General features: G+C 42.1%; 1 protein-coding gene across 5 annotated transcripts in view; it reads right to left on the reverse strand.

Annotated features, from left to right (window-relative positions):
- Positions 1-4451: 4451 nt before the first annotated feature.
- The window catches only part of B4GALNT4 (beta-1,4-N-acetyl-galactosaminyltransferase 4), a 923999-nt gene continuing 902235 nt past the window's right edge, over positions 4452-26215 (reverse strand). For 4 of the 5 annotated variants that reach the window (XM_078681274.1, XM_078681275.1, XM_078681276.1 and 1 more), the window contains 2 exons: positions 14700-14826; positions 4452-8115 (listed from right to left, as the gene is read on the reverse strand). In XM_078681274.1, coding sequence (XP_078537400.1) covers positions 7998-8115; positions 14700-14826 — 245 coding nt within the window. In that variant the 3' untranslated portion in view covers positions 4452-7997. The remainder of the gene's footprint in view (positions 8116-14699; positions 14827-26215) is intronic. The other variant, XR_013608736.1, reaches the window with a different exon arrangement.

Consider the following 26215-nt stretch of genomic DNA (forward strand, 5'->3'; position numbering starts at 1 on the left):
TCAATGTGTGAACCTCTGGTCACTCCTGTGGCCTGTGTGGTGGGGCTATCAGAATTGGAGTTACTTCTGCTGTAACAGACGGATTTCCGGAGAAATGGCATAATAGAGGAGTGAGTACTTCAAAAGGAAGTAAACCCACCCCACCCCCCTACACAAACTTTAAAGACTCAGACCCTAAATCATATTTTGTGTCTGGAAATGGACTATAAGACACCTAGTTGGGCTGCATATTGAGGAGGGAAGCTCTGCAAGAGTTTTGCTTGTGACCAGGACTGGGGGCTAAGTTCTGTCAGTCTCCCAGCTGGTTGAGGGGACCTCACTCATAGAAATCCAAGACTACCTGCTCCAGGGGCACCAGTGCCTGCCTGCTCCTGGAGCACCAGTGTCTGCCTGCTTGCTTGCCAAGACTAGTGTGCCCTGTGAAGAAGAAGAGAGTGCTTGGATGGAGCGGGATCCAGTGGGGAATCCCGACATGTGGATTCCAGTGGCGATGTGTGAAGAGGCAAGTATTGTACCTGTCAGGTCAATGTCAAGTCAGCAACCCTGTATGCATCGGTGATCTCTGTGATGAGTTAGTTCTTGCTGTGCCAATTGGGCTGCTACCCGTGTATGGAGTAATGACAGTGACCTTGTATGCCAGGGGCACCACAGTGAATAACAAATATCTTTACGTGGTTCCACAGCTTTGAGAGGAGAGGATGCAGTGGTGATCTGTGGGTGCACCAGCCCCAACTGAGGATTGGAACTCAGGCAATCGTCCCCTCCACCTGTGAGAAAGATTATAGGAACAGTCTCACCAGAAGAAGTGCCATGGATGGCCAGCTGCTGCTCCAGCAGAGCCACGAGTGATACTCCCCGTCAAGCAGCAGCTGCAGTCCTCCATGACTTCAGAGAGTGAATCGCTCCCGGGGTCTCTGGTTGCACAATTTCTACAGGAGCAGGTAAGACTGATCGCAAGGCCCTGGGGGAACTTGTTCTGACGCACAGCACGTCGGTGCTGGAACACTTGACTTTGGGAGAGTCGTAGTTGGACTCCTGAGATTGATTATGACTGGGGCGTGAATGGCACCTACAGTAAACGGAGAATAACCACTACTGTTTGTGGGAGGAAAGCGGGACTACAGGATCTGCCTGTCCAACACTACACCCCTGACCTCAGGGGACTGTATGTATTGTTTGTGTATGCTGTATTTTACTTTGCGTTTGTACATAAATACTCATTTTTTTCATAAAAGCAAGTATTTGACTGGACAATCATTTATTGCTGCTATTGAACGTATTTGAGTTGTGAGCATTCTTTCATACCCCTGTAGCTACCTCCCCCAAGAAGCCTTACACTTCTCAACCCATGGTACAGCTGAGAGCCAATTGCTGAAGGGGCACTTGGCCAAGTTACTCACGACTCATAGTAAGCTGTGCGTCATGAGACATCAGGAATAAAAATCCTCAGCCCCCACAGTTGCGCCCAGTAGCTCCTGCTTGACTTGTGGCCCTCTGAAAGTGGTTTAGATAGCTTAATTCAACCAACTTCTGTGACAGAGATTGTAAGGATAGAGGGATTATAGAGAGAGAGAGCTCTTTATACCAAAATATTCTCAGCAGGAAGAACACATTTCTCCATGGGAAACTAAACCAGATGTACAGTGTATAAAATAAAACACAACATGTCTTTATATTTAACTTTATTTAAAAAAAGTACATACATAAACTCTCTGAAAACATCTTTCTACATCATAATTTCACAGAAATTGTTTTAGAGGCATATTGTCCACCTTGACTAGATTCTTGAGATGAATTGCAGCAGTTGTCTCTTAGGCTTGGCACTGGAAGCCAAGAGCAAAGAACCATGCATCCTGTAACACACTGCATTCAGATTATCCTCCAGAAGAATAAACCAGACAACTTTCATCAGACACATAACACAAACTAGTGCACCACCCCCATTCAAGACCATACCCAGACTTGCTTGTACCCTAACATCACACTACCAATGACATATCATCCAGCCGCAACCGGCATGGGGTGCCTTATTCCATAAGAGTACCGCCACGACTGCTAATCTGGAAAAAGTTACGATGCTGTCAAAGGGCTGGCCTCTGGGCACAAAGGTTGTGAACCGCCCCTGCAAATGGTTTGGCCTCTGATAGGATCACTCTCTGGAATCCTTGGCCTTCTTGATGCATTGCAAAGAGGTTTCTCTATGTAAGGCTGGATCTAAGAGAGTTTTCCTTTGGATAGTTTAGTTGGGCCCCTACAAAAATAAAAGCCCTGTTGCGGCTGAGCCAGTACACGCATTGGTTGCTTGGATGGCTCTCTTAGAAAGCTATGTGCACAAGAGGATTGTGCATATTGCAGCTGGGTGAACAGAATACTGTCAATACAGGTTTCAGGAAAGCTGTACATACAGGACCTTTGGCTACTGTTTACAGATGAGTCTCTGGCAGTACCTTGGAGCACGTATCAACAACAGGTAGTTCATTAAGACTCTGGTAAAGCAGGGCCCAAAACAGAATTACTTAGAAACATTCATGGAATGGGCAACAAGGTAAACGGAGTATGCCAATTTTCTATCAACATAATGCAGAGAGACTTTAATTTGCCCTTAAATTTACATTTACTTTATCAGTACTTTTTCTAATTTACTACAATCTATCTGACAAGATAAATTTAAATGTCACCCCTGAGTCGCCTTCTTCAAGTTTTATATTGTGCCTCCTAGGTCTAGTAGTGCTAATATACTGAAAATACCCCCTTGGTATATAATCTGAAATTCCGGAGTTTAATTGTTTTATGACATTCAACCCATTTTTCCTTTCATCTAATGCAGCGATCTCCAGCCCTTTCTGTAAAAAGACCTACTTATGGTCAATGAAAATCATAAGTGCTGTAATGGTGACCACATCAGACAAAATTACCTTTGTGTCCACAGTGTTTACTTCAGTTCATCAAGGAGGGTTGCCAGAAGTAATGCAAAAAGGCTTTGTCAATATGGAATGCTTCTACTTGGGTAATACATACAGCCAGAATGCCCCTGGTGTCACTTTAATAATATCAGTAATACTTCTCTTCAGCACAGCACGATTTATCACTCAAATATAACCTTTATATATACTTTGGATATTCAACCATTTTTCTCTAAATATCCGCTTGAGAGTTCTGGAAATGCACACACTGCATCTCGACATTTTAAATTCTGGGATACCTATTCATTCAGCCAAGCAAAGGTTTCTACTTGAGTAGGCTATGCTGCTCACAGGAGATCTACCTGTAGGTAGCAGGAGAGCTAACAGTACCTCAAGAGCTATTTGCTGGATAAGCTTGACCTGCTGTGCACAATACTAAGTATCCTTAGTAGAGATCCGATAATAGTCCATGTGCTTTATTTCCAATTGTAACAAATTGCCTGTAAGCCACACGTCTGACCGTCTTCCCCAGGCAGGGAATTTTGAGGTGCACTTCATAAAAGTTTTGGGCTTGCCAAAATATTTCCACGATATTTTGTGAGTAGAAAACAAGTCTAGAGAGGCATGACAGCTCAGAGTTCATTCACATATGAATTCGCACATTCACTGAAATGTTGAGAGCAGGCAGCAAAAGGAATCCTCAGAACGCAATTCATAACTGCAGGAGTGAGGACTGCTACGAAATCTCCATGAGCACACATCATCCAATGCATTTTTAATAAGGGTAGGAACTGGTGACAGAACAAGAGGGATTTGCAAAATAAGGAGGTGGAAATATTGCAATTACGTTCCCGTGCTAAAACCATTATTATCTACAGATTGGTCAATACTGGCAGATATGTGTTGGCCTTGCCTTCCTTAGGTGCCCTTGCCTGCAGCTCGAGCCCATAAGTCAGACGAGGGTCCACTTGCAGCACAACTGACTGGTACTGCAGATATTAATGCTTTATCAGTGGTATGTGCTTCGGCACACAAATAATTGTGCTCTACTTTTTAAAATGGAGGTTGCAGTTCTTTCCCGTTCCCAGCGCTCCATGCACAGCAATTACAGGGTCCACCTTTATGAAGGTAACTTTAAATGTTTAGCATTTTATGGCTGATGATGGGGCTATCTTTGTAGGTTTTAAGCTGAACAAGTGTTTTTAAGAGATGAACTATCACCAGAGATCATTAGCCATTTAAATCTGGATGAACTGTGCAACTTCTTGTGAAATGCACTGATGTCAAATGAGGGCAACCATGATCACTGTTAATATTAACCTGAAATCCACTAAGGGCAAAAGCTGGCAACGGGATGAAACACAACACCTATTTACCGGTAATGGGAAAACCTCTAGCTCCAACAAATATCTGGCATTGATAGAGCATCAGCCATGAATGGCACATAGTGCTTCACTCCAACAAAAAACTGGAGGCCCAGCATAAGAGGTATTTAGGCTTACTTTGAATATATATATATATATATATATATATATATATATATATATATATATCTATATAACAAAGATAATGTGATTTGAGATTCTTTTACTTGCTACACATGACATCTGGGAAGATATCAGAGAATAGATCACAAAAGGAGTGCGAGATAGAAACCATAGGCAATGCAACCAGCAACATATTCCCTAGACTGCAATATCCGTATAGAAAGAAGATCTGCCACCCTTACCAGCTGTCAAATAAAAATCTCAGGTCCTAACAAAGAAGTGTTCCATTAATCCTCGCCATGAACAATGCAACCAACTGGATCACATGTCCTGATATAAGACGGCTGTTCTGGAAGCGATATCAACATAGATCTTATATACTGACAGAATACTGCTGTGGGCTAGATTCAACTTAAAGTTATCAAAGACATCATGGGCCTGCATGAATTAAAAGCTGTTCTGAAGTACACCCAAATATGGACATTGTGACACCGCAGATCTTGGCTAAAATAGATAGTACCATCCTGGAATATGCGGCAACAATATCTGCTGGCCGTATTTGAAAGATACAGAATGTTCACCAGTTATAAGAGAATTCCTTAAAATGAGAATGGGAGATTTAAGACCCCATATACAATGGAAGCCTTGTAGAAAATCCCACAAATCAAACTATAAAAACCCAGTTACCATTGAGGTAGCAGGATCAATTTTAATATTGGTTCATTGCGTCCATCCATATGGGCATAGGTTTCTATGGCATTTTCCCTACCCTCAATTAAATATCCACTGTTAACAAATGGATAAAGCATTTCATTAACAAAAAAGCAAATAAGATTCTATTTGTCTAGGTAAAGTTTCCATGAACAATGACTAAATTAGACTTATTAAGGGTATTCAAATAAACATTGAATACAGACATAATCTAACTAAGAGGCATGTTGTAGGAATAAATGTAGCATATGTAAAATTATATTGATGTAGCATGTAAAGATCAAATGTTGGGATTAGGTAGGGAGCAGATATATAGAATGGTGAAAATATATGGAGAGGAAATACATTTTAATCTTTTAACTTAACCTGTCAAATAAGCTCTTCACACACACACACACACACACACACACACACACACACGCACACGCACACATACAACCACCCTTCCCCGTGCTTCTCCTATCAGGTGTGCTTAAAATCTATATCTTTTTGGAATGGTTTTGGTAGCCACAACATCTAGTGGATAAAATCTTCATGAAAAGAGCTACTTCTGCTATAGATCAACACAGGGCGGTGGGTGCAAACTGTATAAATCTCAATGTACAAGATGCATGAATCAAAGCATCAATTTCTTTTAATTCAATACATATTTCTTTACAATCATTTGATTACAACATTTCGACACAAGGCCATATTGTTATTCAACAATCAATAGGGCCTGTGACCCATCAGAGTGCTGAAAGAGTATAGAAAAGTGGTTTAAGTGCATCCACAGTGGGAGCGTTAATACATATCTCTTTTGAAAACATAATCTATTTATCCCACTGTTTTAATGCCAATGTAAAGGTTAAGGGTTTCAAATTGTTTCAAGTCCGTTTCTCATTTGTATCATTCGCTATCCCTTGGGGAGATAGTTGACATCTTTGAATTATTTAGATTTCTACTCAGGACGAAGGTCTGATGAGAGGGCTTTGGATATAGCCTGTGTGTGAGATCTTTAGTAGTGCAACGTGAGCGGAAGACAATACGATGGTATTGCCGACTGGCAGGTGCACAGACATGATTCATTTCTGAAACGAATCCAATTTTAAGGGCAATCAAACCACAAGCAAATAGTGGTCCACAGCCAACGTAAGATGGAAACAAGGATCATTTTTACTACATATGAGATGGCACATGAAAGATTGAACTAAGGCAACAGATGTCACGCCCTGTATACATCCAAACCTCTCTCACCAGATATTAAGCAATTCGGGTTGAAACAAGACAACCATCTCCCTAAGGGATAAAGGACAGTATAAAGGAGAAACAGACTTGAACCTACTCGTAAACCATTACCCTTGGCAATGACCACTGAAACACCGGGAAACAAAGGTCATGGTTTGACAAATTATATGTGTTCACACTCCCATTTTGGTACCCCAAAAAATAACAGTTACCTGATGCTCTTTGATCAGTTGTTGCGGCACAAAAAAACATTGCCCTTCTCATGTACTAGAGCTTACATTGCTGTTTTTTGAGTTAACTTAAACCACTTCTCGAGACTCTTTCACGTGAGTGATGGTTCACAGGCCCTACTTATTGCTGGATAACAGTATAAGCTTGTGTTGCTGTAATTAAATGCATTCTAGCTTGAGATGACAGATTATATGAGGTGCTCCATCACTGTCATTATAAATAAATATGTATGGAACTGTCATAATTTAATGTCATGCTTCATGCATCTTGTAGATTCAAATGTACACTGTTTGCAGAGGATGCCCTGTGTTGCTCCATAACAGAAGTGTCTGTTTTTATATAGATTTTATGCTGTTCAAAGGCCTTGACTTCCTATGCTTTATATAGGCCCACCACCCGTCTTTTAAGGCCAGATCTACTGGAGCAGTTGACATTGTCCATCCAATTCCCCCACCAAAGAGCAGTCTCTTCATCCATTTTCTAATTAACGATAGACTTGAGTTCAGGAATGAAGGTTCTTGTGGCAGAGGTCTGCCTCACAGCTAAATTTAGAAGCAACACAGAAAGAAGCTATTTAGCTAGGATGAGCACCAAACATCAGCTTAGAATCCCTAGAGAATGCACCCCTGCCGTAGGCCTACATTTCAGCTAAAACATTTAAACCCTTTGGTGGGAGAGGGAAATCTTTCAATTCCTGGTCACCTCTTCCAAATTTGACTGACTGCATGAATCTTAGAAGAGTGTCAGCTGTGATCCCGGCACTATAAGTAATTAAAATGGAGAGGTTGCCTCGACAGCACAAGAGACAGTGATATTTGCAAGTCCCTTGTCTACAGGAACCATACAAAAAAGCAGAAAATAGGAACAGTGTCCAAGTAAAAATCACGCCTCTCAGTTTTGGTTCTAAACAGTCCTCTACGAAGCTGCTACAGCAGAATAGAAATATCCATTATTTCTTGCACTTAGGGTGGGTGCCCATGGTGCAGAGAGAGTCCTTTCCACGCTATGAAAATACTCAAACTCCTGTAAATGTGAATGTCTGGCCAGCTCGGGCAGTTGTGGTGACTTTATAGCCCCGTTTACACCTCTTCCAGCTCGTACGACTACAACCTCCAAAACGTTCTCAGGCTTCTGAGTCAGACAGATGTAGTCTATCACATGGGTCTTGGGCATGTGTGGCCAGCTTAGGCTGCACTGGTACTGAGCACATGATGGCAACTCCAGCAACTACATTCTCTGAAATGGTAGTGGGTACATGTGAGTAGCTCAGACAGCTGTAATCCCTAAACTGCCTGGGAAGCTTCCTGCCACCTCCAACAGCTGTGGCCACTGAACTGGTCATAGGCACACATGGCTTGCTCAGATCATGGTGGTGCCTGTCCTGGACATGTGCAGCAGAGTCCACTCCGACAGCTGTTGTCACCGACGCCTACACACCTTACGCTTTAGGTGTTGCTTTCTTATTCCGAGTGTTCCACATGCCCCTCTTGGAATGATAGTAATGGTAAAAGTTCCTGAGACGAAGTCGTTCCACTTCTAGTCCACTCTGAAGAACCCTAGAAAAAAGGGCAAAAAGGCAACATCAGTTTTAATCTGGTACTGAAAGATTTGTGAGAACAGCAGCACATTGTAACTAGTCACTGCAAACTACCGAAACACAGCAGCAAGCCTAAAGATGATGTATTGCTGCATTCCACGCCCAATAGTTCTGCTGCTCTAACACAGTTCTTAGGTCGGATATCAATGCAGCAGTGAAACAAGCATTGGCAAAGCCAATCGGCCTTTGGCATGCAAGAGTTATTGGCATTGTCAATGTGAATGTCTGTTAGCCATGTTGAACCTGGACTGATAGCGGTCAATAACAGGTGTATTTGTAAAGCGCACGTTCGCCCCAGCAACGGGGCATCTTGGTGCTGAAATAACAGATGTATATTGTTACCCAACTCAATGGTACTCATTTTATCGACCTCAAATGGATGAAAGGCTGAGTGGACCCGCCAAGATTTGAACCTGTGACCATGAGGTCGAACACAGGCCCCTGCAGTGGATGCATTAGTCCACTGAGCCACCAGACACCAATCAGCTGCTTTAACCAAAAGGCTGCTTGCTAAAACAGAGAAGCAGCAAGTATAGTCATTAATGTCCGATAGCCAACGCCTCACTTTCAATGAAAAAGGAGAACATTCAATCAATCGAAGAATACAGCATCCAATCAAAACACTATGAGACCAAAACGTTACTGGGTGGGACAAACAAGAGAACAGGCCGTCGAATCAGGAGCACTTATAGCCAACGAGATACAAAAACAAGATAGCCAACAAAGCCTTTCAATCATTAGCAATGGCTAACTCAAAACCATCTCTTAAGCATATGTAATGCATTGCAGGCAATGCGTCTCCAGGAAACAGCTAAATTGAACTGTAGACAAGAGCTAAAAAAATCCTAAAACTCTTAGTGTTGTATAGATATTTGCAGCTTCCAATAATCCATTTCTGGAGTTAGCATTCTGTGAATTTGCCATTTTGAACCTATACACTGTTCAGGGTACAGTTATGTGTTATTAATTGGAGAGTATGCTTTGTACTACCATCTGCTACATTTGGGACTATCATATTATAGAGCACATTGGCCACAGATGCAGAAGAATGTACTTTGGTCATTATTCAAAAGTGACACTAACACACTTTTGCCCTGGTATGGAGTGTGGTCACTGAGAAGTCACCAGGGTCCTGATGTTTGAAAAGACAGATGAAATAGAGGGTGCAAATTGTGCGCTGACGTTATGCAACCAACTTGTCGTTTTGCAATGCTGTGTACTGAGAGTTAGTGTAGAAAAATGAACATTCACAAGGGATCGCCGGGTTGGAATCATACATGGGACACCATTCGTCCATCCCTTTTTTCGCATTTGCAAACTGGAAAGTTTCCTTTTTTAAAGTAGCCCATTTTTATTAAGCGAACAGGGGCTGCTTTAAAAAAAAAATGTTTCCAAAGTTTCCCATTGGGAAGACATCAAGGGAGCGTGCAATTTTCCTTCCGTCGTGCCCTGGGACCACTGCCAGCTCCATCCTTCCAGGCAAACCAACACGATTCCCAAAGCTCCTCCTCTGTGATTCGGATACCACCTCTACTAGAGTGTTGTCATCAAATAATGGTTAGGACCGCAATTGCAGGATCAAAGCATTGTTGCGCACCTTTCAGAGTTATTGTTCCTTCACAACATATTCATCTACATTCTTCCGAAAGACAGAGAAAAGAGTTATCAGTAACGAGCAGCAGGAAGTAAAAACTGAACATTAACAAAAATGGGGTGACCCAAAAGTCAAAGACCTGGGTATTATACACTATTGAGATACAGTGGTCTTCAACTCTTATTTTCACTCAACTGAATTAATCAATCCATAGTCAATATTGACACATAATTATGGGATATGTTTCTCCGATCAACCCTAGACAATCAATGTACTAAATCTTGAAGGGAAACAAAATGCAACAGCAATAATTACAAAATCAGGGGCAATTTTTATTTGTTTTCAACTACCTATATAAAAGTAGCTTTTAGGTTGCCCAAAGAGAGCGTACAATTAATAAGGAACAATCAGGTGCTTAGGAAAGAAACGAGCAGATAAGGGCATAGAAACATTCACAATATTATTTACACAATGGATCGGTTATGCAATTCACCGTCGTACAGCAACCTGGCCTTCAATATAAATGTTTTCACATTTTTCATTAGATGGAAACATAACTTCCCAAAAACTTTTTTGCACTAGAAAATGTGTCTCACGGTCCAGGTATTTAAAAGGGAAAGAGCGTCGACGTTTCGACTCGTCTTAAGGCCTAAAGGTGAGTTGGACCATGGCCTTGCGAGTCTTCATCAGGACTAGTACAATGGGCAACCCAAGGAGTAATGTTGGCCCTGAAATGAAGTAAAGATTTAAATCAAGCTGTTGCATTAGAATTGCGACCAATTTCAGTCTCGCAAATCAGAGGGCAAAACAATTCTTTTTTGCTTACCCTACAATGGGGATGGACCAAGTGGAGTATCTTCACTCGTTGTCCCAGGTTTTTTGTTTTACCTCCTAAAGATATAATGCCGTGGTCAGAAGACTATCTCTTGTTACTACTCCAAGAAATTTCAAACAAAAATTGTCTAAACACGTCATACCTTATCCACGATCAGTAGATAGAATAATTCTTTTTCATGGAATAGCAGGCCTCAATCTCTGCATATTCAGGTCTCAAGGATTGTGTTTAAAGAAAGTCCTATAAGTAAATAAGGAAACCGATCAAATTTCGGTATTCTCATACATTGTTATGTTTCAATACAGCATTTATTCATTTATAGAGTACTCTGCCATCGTGAAATTAAAATGGCATTTATTTTTGCGTTGTGAAATATGCAAAAACAGGTTTTACAGCGGTAGGTTTTGGAATATACTAGTTGCAGCAAGAACCTTACCCAAAGTGACTTTTGTATATCCACATAAAATTCGTGTATCGCCCTGACCATCGGTTCGTGGGCATATATTCACAAAAATAAATGCCATTTTAATTTCACGAGGGAAGAGTACTCTATAAATGAATAAATGCTGTATCGAAACATAACAATGTATGAGAATACCGAAATGTGATCGGTTTCCTTATTTACTTATAGGACTTTCTTTAAACACAATCCTTGAGACCTGAATATGCAGAGATTGAGGCCTGCTATTCTATGAAAAAGAATTATTCTATCTACTGATCGTGGATAAGGTATGACGTGTTCAGACAATTTTTGTTTGAAATTTCTTGGAGTAGTAACAAGAGATAGTCTTCTGACCACGGCATTATATCTTTAGGAGGTAAAACAAAAAACCTGGGACAACGAGTGAAGATACTCCACTTGGTCTATCCCCATTGTACGGTAAGCAAAAAAGAATTGTTTTGCCCTCTAATTTGCTAGACTAAAATTGGTCCCAATTCTACTGCAACAGCTTGATTTAAATCTTTACTTCATTTCAGGGCCAACACTACTCCTAGGTTGCCCATTGTACTAGTCCTGATGAAGACTCGCATGGCCACGTTCCAACTCACCTTTAGGCCTTAAGACGAGTCGAAACGTCGACGCTCTTTCCCTTTTTAATACCTGGACCGTGAGACACATTTTCTAGTGCAAAAATGTTTTTGGGAAGTTATGTTTCCATCTAATGAAAAATGTGAAAACATTTATATTGAAGGCCAGGTTGCTGTAGGACGGTGAATTGCATAACCGATCCATTGTGTAAATAATATTGTGAATATTTCTATGCCCTTATCTGCCCCTTTCTTTCCTAAGCACCTGATTTTTTCTTATTTCTTGCACGCTCTCTTTGGGCAACCTAACAGCTACTTTTATATAGATAGTTGAAAACAAATAAAAATTGCCCCTGATTTTGTAATTATTGCTGTTGCATTTTGTTTCCCTTCATTCATTGTCTAGGGTTGATCGGAGAGACATATCCCATAACTATGTGTCAATATTGACTATGGATTGATTAATTGAGTGAAAATAATAGTTGAAGACCACTGTATCTCAATAGGGAAAAACTGAACAGCAACACGTCTATGGAGAAGGTGCACAACAGGCCTGTGGAGGCTGGGGTATAATACAGGGAGAGAACACAGGAACGACAAAGGTAAAGGAGAAATTAGCTCAGGGCTGATTCAAGGTTTATAGAGGCACAGTAAGCACTAGACACTCTGCCTGGCAACTCCATCTGTGTTTTTAGGTTCTCACTGGTTGCACCAATCCGCACAGTGGCTGTACCTATGAGGACGCAGGTAAGACCTCAAAGGACTGTTTATTTAATATCATTAGGGGAAGTGGTCCCTTCAAGATCTACTCTGATGACATATGTTTTGCAGCACGACGGCCTGTAAATCATACCTATTTGTGCCTTGATCATCAACTCTTCAGCTGTGAACCAGAGACTCTGGCTCTGGTCAGTAACTGTCCGAATCTTCTGTTGTCCTCCCTTAACACTCTTTTCCCATTTGGCTATATACTTGGGAACAGTTTCATATTTTATCCCAGAGTATCTTAGGGAGGAAGTTTTAGGATTGGCATTGGTGATCGGCTGTGCAGCCCCAATTCCTCACAACATGCCTCTTAAATGTCCCCTCCTAATTATAAAATGTCCCCTCCTAATTATAAAATAGAAGGAATAGCAAAACCCCTTTCCCATGTTCTTTTGTGAGCAAATAGGTTTAGTAACTAGTAAAAACCCCCTTTACTGTCTCAAATCTCGAGATTTTGTGAACTGCAGGATTTGCAAGGACAGAAGTGCTTTCTACATCAGGCTCTTGGTCTCTTCAGGCACCTTTCTCATTGATATCAGAAATATAAGCAACACTGAATTCTTATTTCTGTGAATGCTTTGGTAGAATCAAAATGATCAAGTGCTGCTCTTTTATTATCAGAGATGCAAAGACAGCACAGTAGGATGGTTCAGTGAATTGCTAGTAAAATTAGTTGCAGTAGCTTAGTATATATGTTTAATACTCAAACTTTTAGAAAACACTCAAAATCATTGCATGACGTCATTTGAGATGTCATCAGTGATGTCACTTGAGATGTCATCAGTGATGTCACTGACCATGTCCTGAGTGATGTAATATGTGTGTCATAAGCAGTGCTCAGGTAAATATATCTGCTGAATTTCTATGGTTTTGGGAGTGTAAAATATGATCCTAACTAGAACATCCATATAACCTTTACTTTTTTCAGTGAATTTCTAATGTTTTTCTTAATTCTTTTTCCTAACTATACCGTCCCTGTAACCTTTATTTTGTCTATCTATCTATCTATCTATCTATCTATCTATCTATCTATCTATCAGCTGTGTGTGTTCAGTAATTAATTTCAAAGCACACACTGAGTGCATCCTTCTTTGCGCCTCACGGACTTGAGGCAATGTAAATATATCAATCATGTGATCATGTGGTGTGTTCATTACGTAGCTCTACATTGCATTTCCATTTCAAACTATCAGAAAATGTTTTTAAAAAAGAGGGGGGGGGGGTTTATGCCATGCTTCTTTTCTTTGAGCTTTTAAGGAACCAGAGATCTTGGAATCCAAATTGGCCTACTGCAGAGGAATTTTGTTCCTTGATGGAGATAAGAATGAGGCAATAAGTGTAGGAGTATGAACACCAGTGGTTTCTCTGAGGGAGACAATCCAATGGAAAGTTTAAAACTCTTCATACTGTCTTCATGCGATCTATTCTTTTCATTCCACATCAGAGAAAAAGAACTGTAATGGATCAAGGATATTATGTGATGCCACCACCTAATCATCCAGATACTTAGCTGAAGATGTGGGGAGGACCTTACTATCAATAAACATTGTTTTTAAACCTTTAGAGATTGTGGGCCTTATTTACAGTTTAAAGAACAGGATACTCAGTCACAAATGTGGTGGATGTCCCGCCTTCTGTATCAAGTGTATTATAGCCTTTGTCACTTGGAATACAGCAGACGGGATATCCACCCCATTTTGATGGAGTATTCTGTACTTCAAAATCTAAATAAGGCCCTTAGTTTTAATTTGTTTGCAAAATCTGTATAACCAAATACCAGAGAGTACATGCAACCAACATGTAGATGACTAGCCAGCATTTTCAAGAAATTTACAAGGCAATATTTGAAAAGCAGGAACTCACTTTTCCATATAAGGAAACAATTGTGTCAAGAAAACAACTTGGGCAAAAAAAGAACCAGTAAAGTGCAAGCAAATAAAGTGTAATAACAATATGAGTGAAGGAAATCTAAGAGGTGAAAAACAGAGCTTTTTACGCATTTACACAGCACTGTAGACAATGACTCTACCTTAAAGGGAAAGAGATAAAATGGTCCTAGGCGGGATTCTTTTTCATAAACCACCGAAATAGTGTCAACACAAATTACCTTCATCAGATAATGAAGCTAATGCTCTGGGGTTTGCCTCTGACAACAGATGATATTCTATTTATACATAGATTATACCATGTTGGAAAACCTCAACTAAACTTACAGCTTGGCAGCCATTCAGATGTGAAAGCTTGGCAATCACGGCTGTAGGCATACATTGTAAACATCTGATATTACCAACAGGGGATCTGGTCATCGCAGCAGCTTTACCTGTCCAGCAACTCCCAGTCTTCTCCGCCCCAGTGATCTTTAAACTCTTCAGTATTCATGCCCCCAATTCGATCGAAGTCAGACTTGTAGATTCCAAAGAGACCAAAGCCATTGACCTCCCAGTAACCTAAAAGAAAAAAGCAGGCAAACAGAATGTTTTAGGAAGTATGGCTCATGAATTCATGGTTTGCATTATTCCTCTTCTAAAACCCACAATGTACCTTAGAACCTTGTAGTAGTTGTTCATGGGCAAGCTTACATATGCTCACTAGGACATGTTGCTGCAATTTTTATGTTGAGCCAGCAGCGGTCTCCTGTGGTATTACTGCTCTATCTTTTCACTAAGACTAGTGAAATCCCCCAGGAAACTACACTGTCCGTGCCAAACCCAGACTCACCAAATTTCGTTAGGATCTTGCTGTAAGGCCCTGTCAAACACTTAAAGGAATCTAACTGCTGTATTCTACAAATCAGGGTCAAGCACATGCATGTAAATTTGTCACTTTCAAACTTGAATGCTCCCAGTAAAAAATAAAATGGGTGCAAGAATTGCTCAGCTGAATTGTTTCAGACATTTCCTTTGTAAACATGAAAGACGTGCGGGCTCTGAGGGGCATCTACCTTTTCCTTTCACAAAGATGTTACTGGTGCCTAAAAATGAACAGTATAAATACAATGAATATTGTGCTGTTCAAGTCCATCTACTGTAACTTAACAATATTACTAATATGTATAATCAGAAACTCAAAATCCGATTTCAGACTTAAGAGTTTGGCAGTAGAAGGGTATTTGGCACCCAACATTACCATTGAGCTCTCGGTTCCGCCGCCTCATTTACACATGGGATAGTGCTGTGCTTTTGATGCCAGAGCCACAGTTGGTTCTTCTGCTATAAACCTAGGTCCCAGACCTAGTCTGTAGGCAAACATGGTGTCGTAAACCCATCCCATAAGGATGGACTTCTGATACCATGACTGTAGTGTGTTCCATGCCCATGAATATCATGCTGTGGATGGGAATCCGAGGTAGGGGGGAAAAAAGCAATGTCCCCTGGACATTCACATTACATGTTTTTTTTTTTAAATTCTTTTTATTTTAGGAATGAAACAAACACAGTAAGCAAGTTACATATTCTCGAGTCTGTTACGGCACCAGCAATAAATTGACATTACAGCTACATGGTTTCAAATACTTTATTCGATTTTCACCAAGTAAAAAATCATAAAAGCAGTACATAGTAAACAAATTACACATTATAGATACACACAATAAATAGTTATAAAAACAGCATTAAATCCAAGTATGGTGGTAAATCGATAATTAATAAATTCATAATAAATTCCGTAATTTTACGACGCTTTTTAAAAACATTGACATAGTGCTAATACAAAGGGGGTTTCCTAATTGTTGGAGGTGTAAATAAGCTGGCCTACATTGCCTCCAAGCCCCATCTCTAAGATAAGATTTCAACCATCTCGCCCTTTCTTTTTTATACAGTTTGCAAAAGAGTACCAAATGGAAGGTAGACTGGATAGATATGTTATCGCATGGGCATGGGGCCAGAGTTCTATTCCAGTCATTTTTCTCCGGATATGAGACCAGGCGGTGAAATATATTGAACCTGAATCTAATTAGGACAAAACGCTCAAATCCCAAAGTGGTCAGAGTTAGGTAGGGTTGCATTTTGAGGGTAATCAACAGTGGCTGATGTTCAAGAACAGTTCTTTTACTAACTTCATTCCCAAGCCTTAAGGTATTAAAATGTTCCATGCACAGATTTTTTAAGATTTTTTTGGGAATTTTCGCAATTAATTCAGGTTTATCATACCATTCTGGCTTGTCAATGTCCGTCAGGGCTTTCCTCACATACTCAAGCCATTTGATTCTTTTTGCATTGGTTAAATTCTTAACATCCAGAATAATTTTTCGATTGAGAGCCAGTTCTTGCGTTGCCCAAATTCTCCTCCAGAGTAGGATTGGCTGGATTTTAATCAGGTCCGTCAAATAGTCCATACCTATTTCTACATGACAATTATAATTTGACATACTTTTCGGAAGGGACAAAAGGTAACGAAAAAAATTGTTTTCAATAATCTGGAGCATCGTCACATCATGATATCCCCATATCCCTGCCCCATACAGGGCGATGCTTCTACATTTGGCCACATATATATTAAGCATTATACCAGGTTGTTTTCTACCCAATTTACTGGCAAAATGCTTTATCGCCGCAACTGAGCGTTTAAATGCTAGCGCTCTGTTTTTTACCTCGGGGCCCCGATTGTGACCCCTAAATACGGAAATGTTTTTGTGGCTTGTAGTAGGGTGCCTGCCGCCTTAAGTTGTTTACATCTGACTCCTCCTTTGCCAGAAGCCATCACAAAAGACTTTTTTGCATTCAGGTTGAGGCCCCTCTCTTCCATGTATGTTATATATCTATGCAATACTTTTTGCGCACCAACCTTTGTTCTTGCCATCAACACAGCGTCATCCGCATACAAAAGGGAGCTGATCTGCGTGTTCCCGGCCTTAGGAGAGTCAATGTTGCTGGCACCCAATTCCCTCTCCAAGCTGTTAGTGTAAAGAGAGAAAAGGAATGGGGCCAGCACACACCCTTGCCTCACCCCCTTCTGTATGCGAAAAGACCCTGTGCATTCCCCCCCCAGGCCATACCTTACTCTGGCAGAGGCATTCGAATATAATTGTCTTAGGAAGAGGACTATCGAAGGGTCCACTTTCATTTCTTCTAATGTCGACCACAGTTTATCATGTATGACACAATCAAACGCCGACGAAATGTCGACGAAGATTGCGTAGAAAGACCCCTCTTTTGCACTAGTATATTTCCCTTGCAAAAGAACAAAGTTTAATACTTGTTCCACAGTGCCCATCCCTAGTCGGAAACCATATTGTACTGGAGTCAAGATATCTTGATCTTCAGCCCAGTCCTGGAGCCTAGTCAGGATTACTCTTCCTGCAATTTTTACTATTGTGTCCAGTAGTGATATTGGTCTATAATTTGATGGACTTTCCCTATCCCCCTTTTTGTATATAGGGATAATCAGTGATTCTGCCCAGGTTTTAATAAAACCAATATCACAACATGCCCCCATTACACGTAAACATACAGGTGCCCAGAGATCTGTGTTCATTTTGTAGAGATCACTTGGGATTCCATCAGGGCCCGGGGCTTTATTGTTTTGAGATGATTTAATCGCAACCTTGACCTCCTCTAGTTCGAACTCTAGTGGAATCGGGTGATATTTACTTGGTAATTGTGGCTCGATTAGCGGGTCACAATACAAATTAGAGAAAAACTCTACCCAAGCATTTTCATCAATAGCTATATCTATTTTAACTGTCGCCTTGTTATTAATAAATGGTGAGTTAACTACCTGCCAAAATTGTTTAGGGTCTCTACTTTCCGCTGCCTCCAATAAATCTTGCCAAGCCTTCTCCTTGATTGCTTTCTTCCTTTGATCTCTTGTAACCTTATACGCTTTCCTTAATACTCTGATAGTCTCAGAATCCCTTACTGGGTCTTTTAGGGCCTTTTTTAGCGCATTATGTGCCTTAGTGCATTCAGTGTTAAACCACCCCGTTGGAGTGTTTTGCTTTTTTATGCACTTTCTGGTCAGAGCACCCTTTATAGTTTCCGTAATGATAAGAAAGGCCTCCAGTATTTCTCCACTTGTGGGATTATCCTCTAAACATACAAGTAGAGATGGGAGAGCCTCATGGACTATTCTTTGCATAATTTTTTCCGGGTCTGCCATGCTCCATTTTAAAGCAATACCATTTCGTCGTGCTACCTCTAAGTTCTGGGTCCATGTTAAAGTCTCAGTTAGTGTGTTTATTTTAACATCCTGTATGTTAAGTACCAACTTTAATGGCAGGTGATCGCTCAGACCCATAGCAAGGGTTTCAAAATTCATAACACTACAACCAAACCTATTTGGTAGAATTATGAAATCAATAGTTGACTGTAGTCCTCTTGCCATAAAGGTTGAAGTGAAGTCAACCTTTGGGTAACATAGCCTATTTGCAAACCCTAGATCAAGCTTGGCCATAATGTCATTTAAGATTTCCCCTTTAGGATGATGAGCGAAATGACTACTCTCCCCTTGTTCCCCCACCCCATATTCTGCAAAACCACATGTGTCACTGGTACATATATTTACATTGAAGTCACCAACCCAAATCCAGATTAATTCCTTCCCTTTCAAGGGTTTTACCTCCCTCATTTCTTTGTACACTTCCATTAGTACTTCCCTGAAGTGTGCATTTTCGATATTATTATAGAAATTAATTACTATCAGCACACTCCTACCATTTAAATCAATCGTGACCAATTGAAAGTAGGGTGACGTGGATCTACCTGTACTAGTACTGGTGTTTAAGCGGTTGGACACGTAGACACATAGACCCCTTTTATTCCTGCCATGGTTGGAAATTACTGCGGGAACATAGAAAGTTTTAAAACCCTCAATATGCACCTCCTTTAAAGCCCAGGTTTCCTGGACACAGAGTATGTCAATACTGGTTACAAACTCACCCCAAAGAGTTTCTGTCACTTTGTTAGCAATCCCACACACATTCCACGTTACTACATTTATTAGCCGTTCTTTAGTTCTAGTTATCAGGTTTGCCTCACCCCCAACATTCTTCCTAACTTCCCTCTTTGTTGAAATTTCATTGCTCTTATCCTTTGTACAATTTGCCTTTTTAATTTTATTCATCATCCCTATTTCAGTGTCTAGGGTCATGTTTCTTTTTCTTCCCGGGCTTTTGTCAGATGTTTGACTCTTATGTGTAGTTTCCTTATCCCTCACCTTATTTCCTTTTATTTTAATTTTGGATTTAATAAGTCAATCATTTGAATCTAGGCCCGAAAATGGTTCAAAAAGATTATGAAGAGGAATATTCCAATAAGAATTTGGGTTTGTATGGTGATGTTTATTACCTAAACCATACTCAAACTCATTGAAGTGAAAAGGCAAGAAGGTGGATGGGAGGTCATAGTACCTGTTATGGTTATTACCTAGGCCATACTCAAACGTGTTTGAGTATTGCGGCAAGGGGGTGGGTGGCAGATCGTAATACCTGTCCCTACTTAGGCTGTGTCCAAGTCTATTGGGGTGATGTGGCGGAAAGCCAGGTGGCGGCTCATTGTACCTATGCCTATCTAAGGTGGGTTGTTGTCTATAGTTAGCTGGTGCACGGGAGTTATGGTGATTCCTTTTTGGAGGTTGGGTACGGGGGTTCATCATACCTTGAGGATAGAAATAACTCAAATTTCGAGTGGCTACAGAACCATCCTGCCTTCCTGAAAACCAATCAGAGATATGATTAACTACCCTGTGATCCCTGAAATTTATGATGATTACATCACCTTCAATTTCTTTTGGTCTCACGCCCACCCAATCACAGCGTCTAACAGATATAATCTCCCCATTTAAATGTGGTGGGAGTGGTCTGTTAGCCTTCAGCCAGTGGTTTACTTTGTTTTTTAGGGATGTATCAGGCTCTATACTACCCTCTGTTAACTTGGGGACCCCAGTCATTATAATGACATAATTTAGTGACTCAGGGGGTAGATCTACATTTTTAAGATGTTTTGTTTTGTATAGAGTTTGAGGTGGGTTAGTTGTTCCCCTTGTCTCTACCACTGCGGGGGCCTTTTTTGTCATAATCATAGCTTTTCCCGCCTTGGGTGCCAGAGTTCCCGTCGGTGCCACCCTTTTATCATTATGAGTTAAGGTTGTTTGTGGCTGAGCCTTAGTATAAGTCACTGTGTTCTGTGTTAGATGCGTGTCTGCTTGACCATTTGCTCCCCCTTTGCTCTGTCCCATGACACCGGTTGTTTGGATCTCCAATATACGATCCACAGTTTTACCCAGCATTTTTACCCTCTCCAAGATAGGAAGCATAAAGGATCTAAGAAGATATTCAATGTCCTCTACAAGCCCTCCGTGTGTCTTGCTAAATAAAGGCACACTCTCCCCTGTTTGTGTCTTACTTGGTACTTCTTTCACAGTGGCCTTGAGATTTTTATTATTAGAGTTCTTTGGGGGCAGTGGCGCTTTTGCGGATTCAGGCCTTTTTTTGTTCCCAGTCTTTCGCGCCTTTTTCCTTGGCGGGGAATGACAAACTTCGCCACTTTTCTTACTCTGTATGGTTCCAGCTGCAGGTTTATCTGTGTGTTTATTCCCTTGTTTCCCAGCTTCAAGAGGGGATGTGGCCACAGGCACGGTGTGACATACCGCATCTGCATCCAGGTCTATTAATGAAAGCGATACAATAACCTCGGCTGAAGTCCGTGAATTTTGGGTGATAATAATTGGGCTAACATGCTCCTTTTGTGTTATTACAGGTGGACCTTCTTTAAAGATTAGAGGGATGTCATTTGTATTGAATAGGTCCGAATCTGTCTCACCCACTATAGAGTTATTTGGCGTTGAAGTAACCTCAGTTACAGCGGATTGTAAGGGTGTCTGTTTAAGTAGTTCAATAGAGAGGCGTCGCTCTGCTCTCCGCTCAGCCAACTCTAGCTCTCTATCTATATCCCTTTTTGTCCGTGCAAAGAACTTATCGAGAGGGCCCAATATACTCATTCCTAGAGTGGCGGGTAGCGATGAGTTCAATAAATTACCAGCCATTATACCACTCCTATTTGAGTGTTTTGAAGTAAAGTGTCTTCTAGTACCCCTATACACCAGGTTAGTCCAGTGTACAGCCCGTGTGGCTAAACAGTCAATACTCGATTACCGGGGTGGTGAATAAATACCTGTAGATAAATTTCAGGTCCGACGTAAGAGGGGGGGTCCTGCCCTGCCTCTTCCTGCCCCGGACTGCCACAGACGGCCCGCCCTTTGCCCGGGCTTCGCCCGGCATCCCGTTCGCGTCCCGCGAGGGAGGGTGGGCGCGCCTCTTATGCGCCTCCTACCGCTCCTCCAAGGTGTTGCTGGCGCAGGGGATCTTGGGGGTTGTAGTTTGCCGGCCCCCGCACTCCGCTCGGCGGCAGTCTCCTCAGCCAGCGGGAGTCTTGCAGCGGGAGGCGGGGGTAGTCCTGTGACGCTATGCGGGCAAAACAGCTTGCAGGGTCAGCATGTCAGAAAGAAAGATTTCCCCCGCTCTGCAGGGTGGGCGCGCCTCTTATGCGCCTCCTGTCGCTCCTCCAAGGTGTTGCTGGCGCAGGGGATCTTGGGGGTTGTAGTTTGCCGGCCCCTGCACTCCGCTCGGCGGCAGTCTCCTCAGCCAGCGGGAGTCTTGCAGCGGGAGGCGGGGGTAGTCCTGTGACGCTATGCGGGCAAAACAGCTTGCAGGGTCAGCTTGTCAGAAAGAAAGATTTCCCCCGCTCTGCAGGGTGGGCGCGCCTCTTATGCGCCTCCTGTCGCTCCTCCAAGGTGTTGCTGGCGCAGGGGATCTTGGGGGTTGTAGTTTGCCGGCCCCTGCACTCCGCTCGGCGGCAGTCTCCTCAGCCAGCGGGAGTCTTGCAGCGGGAGGCGGGGGTAGTCCTGTGACGCTATGCGGGCAAAACAGCTTGCAGGGTCAGCTTGTCAGAAAGAAAGATTTTAAGGCACAGCTCCTACCGCCAGCTACATAACAAGGAGAAATCGACTTATTCAGTATCCTCTGAGCCAGTCTGCAGGGCATACGGAGGCTCACAGATGGTCCCCCTATACTCATTCCAACATGTCCATATTTCTCTCCATTTTCGAGGGCACCCTCTTGCCACATAAACAATCTTTTCCTGCAGCATACACCAGTCCTTGTCGGACTGCCAGTCAATTAGTTTTGGCGGCTCGGGGGCACCCCATAGTCTAGCGATGTTCCTTTTTGCCACCATCTGCCCAAGTGTCACCCATATTCTGCCTTTTGAAGAAAGATCCGTGGGCTCCCATATATTCAGAAGGCATCTTATAGCCTCTGGGCGAATTTCCACCTCCCACACCTCCTGCATACATTTCACCACCTGCCTCCAGTACCTTTGTACCTTCGGACACCCCCATAATATATGGGAAAAGGTGCCTGTACCCCCACATCCCCTCCTGCAGAGACCGTCCCCTCCTCTCCCCATCATTTGTAATCTGGTACATGAGAACACATTACATGTTGACGGTTGTCTTGAGAAAATTTTTTTTTTTTTAAATACAACAACAATAGTGACCCAGTCTACCATGCCGACATGGCGATCCACCCAACATTGTCAGTTATTGACAAAAGTGCTCTGGTCATGTCGGTGGAAGCACTTTTAGCAACAAAAAGTATGGCTGTAAGGGTGGAAATGTCTAAATATGTTAGGTGATCAGCTGGTGGGCACCAGAAGTGGTGCCTTCACCACCTCAGAAAACTTGTGACCCATATGCACCATCATCAAAAAGACTCCTTACTTGTTTGTGTCATGGATTCACTTTACAATACAATATCACATATGAAGACGCAGCTGTCCAGACATTCTGTTTCACCATGCTACAGGCCTGGAATATTACTTCTGTGCAATGTACAGCCTATTTATAATTCTATCATTATTTATAGCTTTCCTGAGGTTGGTGCTAAGATGTTTCCCAATCTTCATACCTTTGAATACCTGATTTACGGTGTTCAATCTAACCTATCACTGTGTTATGAGTGAAATGCAGCAGCAGTTCCCCTCAAACTATTGTCATTTAAAGTGAGATTGACAGCAGGATTATTAAAAAACACAACAAGACTGAGTACGATCCAGAAGAGTCTGGACTACACACCTGGAATGTTTGATATGGGTGATATATGATAAAGTAATGCCTGCTGTAAATTATAAGGATATTGCAAGTCACAGAAAAGTTCCATGACCATATAGAGGAAGGAGACTGAAGGCTGAGTTCCTTTATAAGGCTGTGGAACTACGAGGTGACTTGCAATATCCTTGCAATATCCTTATCATGTACGTCATGTGGTACTTTCTTACTTATAATACACCATCGTCCTTCCCACAAACCACTTAAATCCTTGGTGCATAGCTCTTTCACATGAAAGAGCGAGCATGTTTGCAAACATGAAAAATAAAATAAAACCTCCAGTGCAAAATTAAACACAAAGACCTGTTAGATATTTGTTACAAACAGATATTAGTGACAGATCAACACAAGTCAGTTGCTTGTAATGTGTTGAAACATGCGGAACGATTCTTAACTTTTCTATAATTTTCTACGGAGTGCACAAAATTAACATGTTTTCTCTGCTCGTCACTCTATGCTAGAAAAATATAACAGAAGAAACAAAAGCAAAGTTTCGTTTTCGTTGCTTTAACCTGTGGTAAAGTACCCACCTGCTGTACATTACAAGTATATTGCAAGTCACCGAGGAGTACCATAACCATAAGAGGAACGAGACCCAATGCCAGTTCCTTTATAACATTATGGAACCCCGAGGAGACTTGCAATATCCTTAATCATGTATGCCACAGGGTACTTTATCCTATATAATACATGGTCACACCCAGGGGTGGCCCCTCTGTTAGGGCGCTGGGGTGTTACCCACTATTTAGGTTGCGCTGAAAAATATTTCGGGGCGGGGGGGGGGGGGGGCTAATTCTTCGAACCTTAGACAGAGTGGCTGTAAAATGGGGTGAAAACACAACAAAAGCCTCATTTACAAATAGATGGTCTTTTAAAGACCTGTTAAGTACAGGCTGCAATTAGATTGTCGCCAGCCCCCGAAGCTGTCTCTGCCCGGGCTGACTCACACGAGGGGGGTGGGGGGGCTGAAGCCCCGTGAGCCCAATGGGTGTTGCGCGCCTGATTGTGCACGACACTGAAGACGACACTAGGGAAAGTGTCGTGTCTTGGCAGCTCCTGAGTTAGCGTTTAGCACAGCTACACGGTCTTTTCTGTTTAACTTGACCAAAACGAACGGGGGCCATTTTGAATCCCTCTGACTTCCGTTTCCTATGAACACGCTGCCTCGTGGTCAGTGTGCCCTTTCGTCCTTTCTCGATACCCATGGTCACTATTCTGCTCGGCAACAGGCTATTTTTAGTACTGGTCAAGCGCACATGCGCACTATGCATCAACTATGCATCAACTGGTCACTCTTTAGGAATGTTCACACTAACTGACCAGTGCCGTTGAACTCCTCCCACGTGCTGGCTGTGTTCCAAAAATGACCTTATATGTACCTAAAATGTGTAACTTGTAACCGCCTATCTTTTTATTGCTATTAAACTATATAAAAGAGGTCGCGCAGCGATGTTCGGTGTGCTACTTCTTACATTGCCGAAGGGTGCTGTAGGAATGTATCACCACCCCATGGGGTCTTAATAAACTTGTCTTTTACCTTTTCCAGTGTCCGTGCCAACTTCTATACTAAGGCGTTCGAGAGTTTAGCAGAGTATGTAGGCCTGATTTGAACCCAACACCACAATTGGCGACCACGAAGGGACTCATCGGCGACTCGGATGCCCGAAGGAGAGGTCGTGACGAAGGTCAGGAAACTCGCCATGGACGCGTACGCTGCCACTGAGTGACCCGAGTCTTGGCACCCACGGTGTGTTTTCCCTTCCTTCCGATCTGACCTTCCAGGTGGCGCCGGTCCTCGACTGAGATTCTGATCTTGGATTGTCGTGATGTGCCGTTTTGGCTGATTTGACCACAGAACTTGGCAGTTGGACTTTGGACGTTTGAAAATATTTGGTAAGCTTTTGAGCGGTGAGGTAGTCTACTGACACTTACTGTGGCTTTTTGAAACTTTGAATTTGAATTTGAAATTTGTTAGCTGACGTTTTGAATCTTTGAATTTGAATTTGAATATGTGAAGTGCACCTCACATAGGCAGGCATGTAGGGATATTTCTCTGATTTATTTGATTTGAACGGTACACCGCGTTAGGTGACATTTTTGTAGTATCACATTTTCGTGGTACTTTTTGGAACATGCCTGTTTTTAGCACACTCCGTAGGATGTGCTGTTCTGAAAATGGTACCAATTATCGATTAAGTGAAAAGCAGCCGGCTCCCCCAGAGGGGACTCCAAATCGTGAAATGTATGTCAAGTTCGGTATTCCACCTATAATGTATAGTACATTATGGCATAAGTATACTAAGACTGATCGTGAATTACAGTGGCCGCTATATGGGTCGTTTGACCTTCGAAAGGTACAGTATGTAGAGCAGTGTTTGTTTCAGCGAAGGTCTAGACAAGATATGTTTGATTGTGTGCGTATGTGGGAGAAAGAGGTGCGTGAACGAGCGAAGCGTGAGGAAGCCTTGGCGGAGAAAGTGCAGCGGAAGGCTGCACATGACAAAGCTTTACAGCTACAGGAGAAGGAATTACAGGAAAAGAAAGTGAGGGAGAGACGAGAACGCAATTTACAGGTTAATGGTCAATTCCCTATCAGGCGTCCTCTTTATCCAGTCCTTACTAATGAAACAGATGATTTTTCATTACTAGATCGTTGTCCGCCTCCGTACGTCGTACCTACGGCTCCGAATGAGGACTCGGACGAGGATAGTGATCGAACACAGCGTACCAGGTTAC

Source organism: Lissotriton helveticus, chromosome 3_1, assembly GCF_964261635.1.
Source record: "Lissotriton helveticus chromosome 3_1, aLisHel1.1, whole genome shotgun sequence".
NCBI classification, from domain to species: Eukaryota; Metazoa; Chordata; class Amphibia; order Caudata; family Salamandridae; genus Lissotriton; species Lissotriton helveticus.